Below are 12,295 nucleotides of genomic sequence, written 5' to 3' on the forward strand. Positions count from 1 at the left end.
CAGCTTCCACTGTATTAAATGTCAAAACATTGTTCCATGTTTAAAAATAAGGGTGAAATTAATTTAATAATGTGTAAAATCTAGTTTATGTCACCTGGGAAAACCTTTTGTGACAAATAAAGGTCTTGTAATAACTGATATGTAATTAATTTCCATAATAAAAAGCATTTTACCGACACCATTGAAACAGTGAGGTGCTCTGTGTCTGCCTTCTTTCTTTCTCACCTGGTGCTCTGCAGCAGGCGGAGCAGGAGGCCCATCTGTGTCATCTGAGGAGACAAAGGAGGAGACGCACAACATTTTATATAAAGAACAATACTGGGTGATTTTTTTAAATCAACATTTTGCTTTTTATTCCACTCTTTCTACATCTGACATGTCTGCCAGATTAAATCATTTTTGTCCATTTCCGATCAACGTAGAAAAAAAAAACTTGTATCAACTTCAATTGATACTTTTTGGCATGTTTTTATAATCACAAAACATAATGCCAGTGCAGATATAAAATACTTTTCAAAGGTTTTAAGTGTCTTTGATGCTTTTAGGTTGTAGAAAGTCACCTTGCCAAATAAATGTTATTTTGTATAAAGAGTTTATTTTATAGATGAAGACAAAAAACCTGTAAAATGGTTTAACCAGAATAAGAATTACTAAGAATAAAAAAAGTTATCAGTCACTGGTAAGAGAAACCAGAAGCTTTGTATCAAAATGTGTGCAGATTTAAAGAGGAACAGGTCCCTGTTTTAGCGACTGCACTACGAGCTGGAATTAACAGGTAGCGTGTTGGAAATGGATCAGGGAATATCAGCTGAACATACTATGGACTGATGAATCACAGGTAAACCTGTTCAATCTAACCACCAGCAGACTGCAGAGAGCCAAAAGAAAAACAGCTTCTCAAATTAATTAAAGCTTAATTGCGCTGTTGTGCTCGAGAGTCACCCAACGTTTCTTTGGACTTAAAAACAAATTCAAAATCAAAGTTCTAAACGTATTCTCCCCTGTCATCCAACACTGGGGACGTTGACTAAACAGAAATATTAATCGTTTCATTTTCCCTTTGGGGCCAAAACCATTTCAAATGTAAATAAAACATTTGGTGTCTGAATCATACTGTTTTTATCTGTTCAAATACTTATCACTGAAGTTAAGAAGAAAAACATCAAACAACAAACAACATGTAACAGCTGATTCCAAGTTTTCATACAGTACAGTGCCGTACAGTATGAAGACATAAAAGTCACAAAGAAAAAAAGTGTAACAATAACATCTCTGAATCATAACAAGAAAGAAGTTTCTATATTAAGAGTGAATTAAAAAGAGATACCCTACTACAATCATGACAAGTGGTTATATATTCTCTTCCCAGTTCTGCCAGATGACTTTTATATTGTTTTATTGTTTTTCTCACTGCATTTTTTCATATTGTGGAAGTTTATTAGAAACTTAACTTCTGTTAAACTGGGAACAAATATGTTCTTTTGTTGATACCAAATCTTTCTGCGGGGGATTGCTCTAATAACTAACCATTAATCACCAATTCTTTCTCTATGTTTTGTTGAGGGTTTTTACTTTTTATGAAATATGGGACAAGCTGAAACTGTCTGTTTAGTCTTCATAACTTTCTAGTTTTTTAAGTGACTGGATTTTTTTCCGGTGACCACACAACATGTATGTATCTATTTGTGTGTACATGTCAGGTTTTGGGATACTGAGCTGGTCTCATCTTATTGTTTCCATATTTTTTCCAGTAGAAGTTTAATTTCTTATCCTCTGAATGCAGAGTAATGATGTGAGTCATATCAAATGTTTTAGATGTTACTGTTCCGTTTAACTAGCAGTGTTGGGAAATGATTTGAAATGTAATAGGTTACAGGTTACTAGTTACACTGTTAAAAATGTAATTAGTAATGTAACTATTTTAACTTAGGCTGACCAAACGTCCTCTTTTGCCCGGACATGTCCACTTTTCACGTCCAGTCCGGGGCGTCCGGGGGCTTTTTATAAACTGATGATAATGTCCGGTTTTCCGTGTGTTTGTGTGTGTGTGTTAGAGTGCGGCACGGGCTGCATATTTCTGTCCGAACCCGAACCGAGCCCGACATTATTTAATGACCAAAGCACTGAGTTTGTGTCACACAGTTGTTACGGTAACAGGCTATTTAACAGGCCGGGCGTGCTCAGTGGAGAGGGAAACCTCCGTGTTTGAGACGGGAGCGGGAGGTGGGAGGTCCGACGCTTCCAGCAAGAGGAGAGGGAGAAATTAAACAAAATAAGATAAAATAGGAAAAACCTGTCTCCCTCTTTTATTTTATTTTCAGCGTTTAATCAAGGCGGAGGCGGGCGGCTGGAGGTCCGAGACTTCCAGCGAGGGGAGAGGTAGAAACAAACAGCCAATGTGTGTCTGTGTGTGTTATGTTCAGGTGTTGTCACGTAAAATAACAGTGCCCAAGCAATAAACAGGACAGACAATAGGATTTTATTTATTTTTACAGTACATTTTCACTGAAAGCTGACCGAATCCGACCCGAGCCCGAATACAATTTATAGCTACATTTTTGACCAAACCCGGCCCGACCCGTCGGGTACCGTTGGGCTCGGATCGCCACACTCTAGTGTGTGTATGTGTCCCCTATAGAGGCCTATCTGAATTTCTGTCTTTGAGAGCTATTATTTTGTAATATAACTGAATTTTCTATCCATACATATAAATTTTAAATATATTAAAATGATAAGGCATCTTTGAGTAAACTGCGAGTATCATTTAAGTAGGCTATGTCGTGGCCGGCCGAGTGTCCTCTTTTTTGTAAATCAAAATATGGTCACCCTATTTTAACTACTTCAAAGTAATGTAACTTAATAGATTTGATTACTGTTTGATTACTTTTTTGGGTTATAGGCCAATGAGTGCTGCATTCAAATTTGTCACAAAGGCATGCTGCACAGCGAAAAGATGCAAAGCAATAGAAAGAATTTTATATTCCACATATAACTTTTTTAAAAGTATATATTCAGATGTAACCCCTTTGTAATCAACATTTTCATTAATAACTGTAATTCAATTACATTTTTATCGCAATAACTAACAGATTACAGTTTCATTTGCTGTGTAATTTAATTACATGTCACTACTTACTCCCCAACACTGTTTAGTAGAGAAGGCTATTGTCATAATTCCACTCAGCGTCACAGGTTTGAAAAGTTTCTCTGAGTTGCTGTTATGTTTTCACAGAAGTCCAAACTTGCATTTTGTTTTCTCTTAGTGTCCTTTTTTTCTACTTTAATTAATGAGCTCTGGGTTTTGCTGCCATACAAAAATAATTAGCTCTGTGACCCTTTCAAAACTTAAATCCATATTTTAATTGGAAGGTTTCCTCTGAATAGTTTGCATCTTATGCTTTTAATATGCTGCTGAAGTTCTTTCCTGTCAAAGCAGTTCCAGCCTGGTAAAATTTTCTTGCACTGAGTCAAGTCAGTTTCATGTGAGTGTGAGCATTTGGGAACACCACCACAGAGAAGAGGCAAAACAGGTACAACATAAGATTTTTCCTTCTCTGATTTCTTTTCCAAAATAAAGTCTTCGCTAACAGCTGGCAGTCTACAGTAATGTTCAGGGGAGAGATTTACATGTCATGTTGAACTTGATTTGTCACTTCCTGCAGTTGGAGACAAATGTATATATTACTCAAAATGTTGCCAGGGGCAGCCTTAAAGAAAATCTGGTTTCATATTAAACTGGATGATTGATCAGCAAGTTGTTTGAAGAAAACCTGATATTTGTGCCACTAACAGCTCTGCAGTCAACTTTATAGCAATAATAAAAACTAAGCCAGCCTGTTTTCAATCTTCTACTGAGTAAATCAAATGTGTAACTCCATATGTCCCACAGTCATAACTTGGCCATGCGTTATTGTGTCGCAGCCAGGTTTGGCATGCCTATGTGAGTGTGTGACTGTGCATGTGCATGTGTGTGTGAGAGAGAAAGTAAAAAGGCTCTTTCTCCCAGCTCGGATGTCAGTAATGACACCCGAGAGGCCTGAAACTCCTCGGTCAGCAGCTCTCACTGCAGAGAAACAGGAGAACGGATGGACAAGAGAAGCAGGAGACAGAGACAAAGACGGAGAGAGGGAACCCGTGGAAACATCAGAGAAGAGAGAGAGATGAAAGCAGCGACATATAAAGCAAGATAGAGATGAGAGATCAGCACAAAAAAAGATGAGAAATGTGGAGCATAGGTCTGGACGTGGTGGGGGGGAGGGAGGGAGGTCAGCCTGCCACAGCATCCTCCCCTGTCAACAACAAAGTGCTGAGAGCAGAATGTGAACCTTAGAGCAACAGAGCATCACTCTGTTCCCTGTGAGAACACAGAGGCTGCTTTAACCTGCAACAAAAGGCTCCAACCGACACTAAAGGAGGGTGAAGAAACTCGCTATTATGAGAGATGATAACATGAACCTCTGCAAACCTGTCAGACGGGTTCAAATAATGCACAGCCAGGTCACATAGTGAAACCGATGATACCTCTGCTGCTTTCCCACAGTTACAGGTCAGTTAACACAAAAGAGGAGAGGAATCTGGATCGAAATCACTTCCAGGAGCCCTCACGCTTAGACGCCGTTGGAAAACACAACAACCCAGTGAGATATATGGACAGGGGGAGGATGTTTAGGCCCGTTTGTCTTCACTGAGCGGCAGTGATTTTCTAACCGGCAGTAGGGCTGGGCGATATGTAGAAAATCAAATATCACAGTATTTCTGACCAAACTTTGATGTCAATACTGCTACGGGTTGACTATTGGAGCTTTCACAAAATATCTGCCCAGTGAGATTTTTAATAAACAATCATCAGTCATGTGAATATAATGACTAAGCGGGCAAAGGCAAATAATAGAACAGCTGCAACAGTCTGGTAAGACCAGAAAATTACATCTCTTTACTTTAATGCAGCCTTTTAAAGCAGGAAAAGTTTCATATCCTGATATCAACTTTAATACCAATAAATAATAATACATAACATATTGCCCAGCCAAAACTGGAAGAACTGAAAACAGCAGTTTTTTACAATAAACAAGTGCGAATTAGCAATAGCTATGAACACGTATGTGCATGCATTCATGCGATTATGCATTTACACATAAATGGACTACACTTATATAGCATCTTTCTAGTCTTTGACCACTCCAAGCGCTTTACATGTCCTATCACCTATTTGCACCCATTCACACACATGTGGCACCATGTATGGGGGCTGAGGCATGGTGAGTACATGGTGCTTCCTGCTACCCTTCACACACTCTCACACCCCAATGATGCAGCCATTGGGAGCATTTTGGGGTCCACTATCTTGCCCAGGGATACTTCGACATGGGATCGAATTGCTGATCTTCCATTTGGTGGACGACCCGCTCACCTCTGTGCCACAGCAGCCACACAATCTGACAAACACTTGTCACGGGTCCAATGGTGCCTCCCTATGACAACCAATTCATGAGTTGTGAAAAAGGGCATTGCAAAATGGTGTGTGTATATGTATGTGTGTGTGTGTGTGTGTGTGTGTGTGTGTGTGTGTGTGTGTGTGTGTGTGTGTGTCAGCTGTCCTTTGTTTTATGGCCAATCTTTCCACAAAACCTTGAACAATTCTGTGTATCCATTTGGAATTTATGCACCGTTTTGCAATTGGTTCCTCCCATTGCCACACCCACTTTCAGCCATATATACAAACACACCTTCATGAACACACACTTGACCTCCATGTCAAATTTCAGCCTCCTAGGGCAAACTTTGGACACCAAAGGGTGGGGAAATGTTTGCGGACCAACCGACCAACCAACAGACAGAGCTATCTATAGAGCTGCTGGTTGCAACTAAAACTTACAAATACATCTCAACAGCTTATCAGTTGAAGTTGAAATGTTGTTAGGACATTTCTGGGAATGCTTTAAGAGCTACATAACGACAGGGGACATAGACATTGAAACTTGCAGCTCTGTGAGGCTTTAATCCCCATTTTTAAGAAAAACGAACTGTAATGGATTAAAGTTGAGGACTGGGGTTTGCTTATTTATACTTTACTGTTGGGATGAACTGAACATACAAAAATGTTGGTGTCTGTCATGCTAACGTGGTCATTACTAATGATCGGCATGGCTAATTAGTAGGGGTGTTATCATACATTGATATAGCCATTCAATGACAGTATATAGTCATCTTTAAGATTCCCCTTTATTGAGAAATTCCCATTGCACCTATGTGTCACCATTTCCATCCAAGCACACCTCCTTCCTAAACATTTGAACAGTTCTAGTGGCCTAGCACCAGGCAGACAAGGGTAAGCAGCCAAGATGATAAGGATACTCACTTATGTGGTTTGATATCAATCGCAGGCCCTAAATTGCCACAAATCAAAATCATACTGTGACTGTGTACTTTGTGATATCAGCAAACATCATATCATTGTCCAAAGAATCAATATAATATTCTATCAAGATGAGACTTGTGATTTAAAGCACTACAAATTACCACTTGCAGTGAGTGAAAACAAGACTATAGTCTACAGCCATGCTCTGTCAGACTAAATACTCACATTATATTAACATGAAAAAGTTTAGCAGGTGTAATTTTTTACCATGGTCACCATCTTAATTTAGCATTTCCTGTGGTAACTTTTCTTAACCACCACTAAATGTAGTCGCCCCTTTTTTGCTATAGAGTATATTAAATTAGCTTTATGTCATTTATCTTGAGTGTCTAAATGCTTAGTGTGGAATTAATACACACCAAGAATTATTATAATGCTGTCAAAATGCCCAAAATGAAATGAAAACTTTAACAATCATGTTGTTTTTTATAGATATAAAAATTACAGTTGTGAGACATTGTGCTTCTCAGTGATGACTACCAAAATTGCAATTTACTGTTAAGTGTTATTCATGGAGGGGATAGTGAATTATGTCAGACACACCCACGAAGCACATTTGAGGTCGAAGGAACTGTCACCAGTTTTGCAGGCGTTTGGTCATTAATCAAACTACTGGACAAATTAAAATGATGACCTGATGATGGCACTAGATAAATAGTCAGAGGAACACCGCAGATATTACAGTTCAAACTGAGGGGACAGACACAATTTCATGGCGAGCATCCAGAAACAGCAGAGATATTTCAGTCTGGAGCAGAGTGGTGGCCCAGCTGACAGAACAACCAATGTGGCCTTCAACTAGCACGGAACAATCTGTCAACTATCTTCTGATATTTGTTCTCACGGGTGTCTCTTAGCCAACCAACAGCAGACAAATATTTGATCATGTTTTGTGACTTGTCTGACGGACTTAATGCAACATCTTGACAACGCCCAGTCTCACCACACCCCACAGTGTTCCTTCTTATCAGCTTGAAGTCACACAGTGTTTATTCTGGCAAAAGGTGGAAACTATTTCATCCTTAAAACCTTGATAGCCCCACTCCCATACACATACACTCTCATTCATAGACATGCACTTACACTATTATGCATACTCTCCCAAGATGGACTTTGCCATCTGTTGCCATGGTAATAAGGCCTGAGAGATTAAATTCAAAGAAACCACAAAGTGACATAAGAAAAACTGGGCTGGGAAAGCAAAGCTAGTTAAATGGATTAAAGTAAAAGAAATAATACTGGGAATGCAGGAAGAGAGCGTTGTCAAATTACCTCTATCTCAAAGTTCTTACATCAGGTATAGTAGGGTGTGGCACGTAGACCTTTACCTGCATGTCAAGTCAAAGGTGACCTCTGGACTTCTTTCAAATCCTTGAGTGCATTTATTGCAGGAGAGCAATAATCAAGGGGGTAAATCACTACAATGACAGCCTCTATTTAGATATTCAAAGGCAATTTCCAAAAAAGCGTTACGTGAAGTGACTGCTGTGCATCAAAGCTCCCCTCTGGGTGAGAGAGATCTGGCATATTCTCGAAGAGCATAGTGATGCTGCAATGGGAAAACCTTGCAAATCAAATTTTCTTGAGTCTCGTGTTTCAACAATGCATGGTCAGCCAGCTAAAAACTGCTTTTTGTCTTTCATCTTAAAAAACAAAAAAACAAAAGCAGTTGACATTTTGGTGATGCAAGCTTTTTATCTGACGGGAGCGATATGTATCTGGACTTTGACTTCCTGCTGGCCTTGAGTGCACTCAGCCGATCACCTCACCCCGTAGTCTCGTCCTGCAATGTCTATCTGCAGCCTTCCCACGGTAACAGTGAGGAGTCTCATTTCAAATCGAGGAACTGCTGCTTATCTCGTCCCTAGTTCCATCTGTTTATTGTTCACAGATTAGGATGCAGCCCAGCTGATGCAGGAGGAAGATATTTAAAGTTAAACAGATGAGAAATCAGAAGCTTCTCAGTGCCTTGACACAGTCAAGCGGAGTCCTTTGGAATATGGGACAAAGCAGCTGCAGACAGCACAATCAGTTTTTATGAGGGACAATATGATTTCCATTAGACCCACTTAGTTATAAATCTATTAATGTGCCATTTAAGTGATCCTGACTCACGTAAGGACAGTGCTGCAGCTGTGATGGGACAGTATAAACGTCAAAGTTTAAATCCTCAGTTTTACAACAAAGTATTGTGTTTCCATTTGAGCTGAGCACAAACCTCAGTACTTTTTGCATCTCTTATTAATAATAAGAGGCAGAAATCATGTTTACATTTCTTAAAGCAAGGTATCAAAAACAGTTTCTGAAACTGGGGCACCAGCATGCTATTTAATCACTTCCTTCTTATCAAGTTTGACAGAAAGAATCAAAGCTCTTTGCTTGTATTGCCTGTAATAGTTTATTTATTAATAGTTGCGGTTTTATCTATTTTGATGAATGAATGATTGCTGCTAAGTATTTGTGGAGATGAATGTCCTGTAATGCAGTGATGCTGGGCAAATGAAAAGTTTCTCCAAGGGAACAGCACAGTTTACTTATCAACCATGGCAGCAAGAATTAAAGAGGTTTCTTGGTAGGCTGATGGATTCTCATTTCAAAAATAGAAATGTTGAAATATATCATCATTCTATCTGATTAATTTGTTGGTTCATCCATGTGCTAAAGGCTACATTCATCAATATGTTTATATTAAAGGTGAACACCATTTAAATTTAGAATTCTAGTATGGCATTTTCCATGGTCTAGGAAAGTTCAATCAATGTTTGTGAACATGAGCTGCTTGCTCTTAAAGCCAGAAACCAGACAGGTGAGTCTCAAACTTGTGATGTCATAGGGTATAAAGCCAGGAGCTGCTCATTGAAATGAATGGGAGACTGATTGTGTGGACCCACAGAATGTTTGTTTTGATATTTACACCAAAATTAGCTTTATTCTATTGTAGTGTTCTCAGCTCTGAAACAGAAAATGTACTCATATACTCAGAACATCTCCCTGGAAAAATTAAAACCATGACGCAGATGGGTTTGCCTTTTAAGGACATGTATAGTAAATGGCATAATTTTTTAAATCAATAATTTCCTTTCTTTTTTTTCTTAATTATTTATCTTTGAACACAGGTATATTTCCAAGGTGACAATCTGAATCACATGCAAAGGCCTGCTCTCTCTATGAGCCCCTCCACCCCAGAGGCCCCGGTGCCATCGCACTGCCTAGTGCCTACACTGTCTATATTCACGCCCCTGTTTCTGCCTTACATGAGATTAATGCAGAGGTGGGACCAAGTCGTTGTCTTGTAAGTCACAAGTTCAACTTGAACTTGAAAATTTGTCTTTACTTGTTTAAACAAGTTTGTAAAAAAGTTACTTAGCTGTTTAGCTAACGTTAGCTTAGCATTAGCTGACTAACAATGTATATTAGTTTTGACTTTCTGTTCTTCGTGCAATTTAAAATGTGAAACAAACTTGTAAGTTGTCGCCTCTCCGTCTATGATCTTCAACCTGTAGGTTTTGCATACGCAAATACGTTTTGGTTTACAAAGTTATCTAAATTCTTTGGTATCCTTTTTTCCAACTGGCACTCAAAACTGTAAAGGTAGTTCTTCATAGCTCTCTCCTGCAACTTGACTGGATGCTGTCAGATTGGTTCAAAGGAGAACTGGGGAATTAAGAGGCAATTCTCTGGGAATAAATAGCGTTAATGTTGGTTTACTCAGGAAATGAAGGGACATGAATTGTTTTGTGGCACACTTTTTAAATGAAATATGTTTCTCTATTTGGGATTGGCCAAATGTATCAAATCTTGAAGTCCAAGTCGAGTTGCAATTTATTTTCAATTTATTTTGTCAAGTTAAGTCTACAGTCATCATCACATTTGTGACTTGAGCCTGGCTCAATCCGTGTCATGTGACTCGAATCCACTGTAGTACCATGAATTCAGTTGCTTTTATGTGTTTGAGATCAGATGTGCACTCTGTCTGACGGTAGGGCCGGCCTGGCACTTACTGCAACATCTGATGTCAGTGACGGCAGTAAACTGCACACACACTCATGTTTACCAACAAGGACGGTCTGTTGTGTTTCATATGAAAGGTGACTACAGACAAAGAAATGAAAGCAAATATGTTGATGAGTCCAGCCTTCTGTGGACGTGCTGCTGTTTACTACTGTTACTGCAGGTTTTATACAACCAGACACCAGAATTTCATTTGGTAAACAGAGTGAATCTGCAGCGTGTCAGTGAGGATGAGCTGTTTTTCTCTGTTGCAGTCTCACTTAGTGACACAGGCTGATGTTTACATTAAAATGCTGTGGTGCCGCTTCAGTCTAGGCTTGTATTTGGATTCACATTAATTTCCTCCTCCTTTGCAGACTGTTGTACAACCTGATGAGGTTTAGATTTACAGATTTACAGGAAAGAGAAAGTCATTTGAAACTACGCAGGCTACCTGCTGTGAATACTAATGTTACAATATATTTCATATTCCTAGGATGGAGTATCATGTAAGATTTTATCACAGTTTAGAGGTAACGCTCCATACATGACTTGTTTTTCTCATGAATGACAGAAATTGAATATATTAAACTACAGATGCATTTTTGCAAGATTTCACCAGTGTAACTGGCTCAAAGGTCAGGTGAATAAACTTACATACATACTGTAAGCTTAGCATTTGCTACAGCGTACCTGCTAACGAGAGAGCCATAGTTAGTCCATCTGCTAATGAAGATTAGGTGACTGAAAGCTCCAGAACACCAAAATTGAACTCTGCAACACACACCAACACAAATCCTTAGGGTGCTCAGAAACAATACATCTTCAAACATCTACAATTCCAAAGTCCATCAGCTGGAGCAGATCATGTGATGTGACAGAAAGTGTCAGAACACCTACAAAGTGGACCTGGTGGGGAGATTGTGTTCTCCAAAGCCAAAGTTTCATTAAAAAGGTCATGACTAGTGTCGCAACAATTACTTGATAAATCAGTTAGTCTGTCCACAGAAAGTTGTTTCACACTTATTTTGATAATTAATCATTATCATTTTAAGCTAGTCTGGGACCCTTCTGTGTAAAGTTTGCTTGCTCTTGCTGTGTCAGCGTGGGTGTTCTCAGGGTTCTCCAGCTTCCTCCCTGAGTGTGAGCTCGAGTGGTTGTCTGTCCCTATGTGTCAACCCTGTGATAGTCTGGTGACGTGTCCAGGGTGTATCCTGCCTCTTGCCCAGTGGCGGCTGAGACAGGCTCCAGCCCACCCACGACCCTTGAGAGGATAAGTGATTACAGAAAATGAATGAATAAATGAATTTTAAGCCAGTTATTAGTTTAATATTTGAGAAAACTCATCAGACAGTGCTCTTGCCAACCTTTGAACTACCTTATGAAACCCAGCTGCCTTTAGCTAAAAGGGATATTGTGGGAGAATGGAAATCAATTTCGCAGACTTGGTCCTCCTCTGACACTTTTTGTACAATTGTAAAGATTGAGTTTTCCTCCTCTGACTGCATGTTGATTTCAGAGCCCCACTGAGTGTGTCTGTTAATTTGGACAGAGCACACTGTAGGACACCTCCAGATCAGACCTTTGTATGAAGAATTTAAAGCACTACGGCCATGACGTAAATGTCTGAATGGAGATGCAGTGTACCTCAGCATGCATGGACACTGACCTTTTTTCATCGTTAGTCTGGCAGAATTTAGGTGTATCTGGTTTAGAGCTGTGTCCTAAATATTTTTGAGCACTTTTCTGTCTTTATTTGAAGATGGAGAGTGGAGAGGAGACAGGAAATTAAGAACAGGAGAGAGGGAGAATGGCATGCATAAAAGGTGCCCGACCAGAATGAATCCAGGTCAATCAGCATATGCTAAGTGTCTTAACCATTAGGTC

General features: G+C 39.4%; 1 protein-coding gene across 1 annotated transcript in view; it reads right to left on the reverse strand.

Annotated features, from left to right (window-relative positions):
- Positions 1-12,295, reverse strand: part of spire2 (spire-type actin nucleation factor 2) — a 47,349-nt gene that overhangs the window by 31,812 nt on the left and 3,242 nt on the right. Inside the window, exon 2 of the mRNA XM_033634074.2 lies at positions 226-269. Within this exon, the coding sequence (XP_033489965.2) occupies positions 226-269 (44 nt within the window). The remainder of the gene's footprint in view (positions 1-225; positions 270-12,295) is intronic.

This window comes from Epinephelus lanceolatus, chromosome 5, assembly GCF_041903045.1.
Source record: "Epinephelus lanceolatus isolate andai-2023 chromosome 5, ASM4190304v1, whole genome shotgun sequence".
NCBI classification, from domain to species: Eukaryota; Metazoa; Chordata; class Actinopteri; order Perciformes; family Serranidae; genus Epinephelus; species Epinephelus lanceolatus.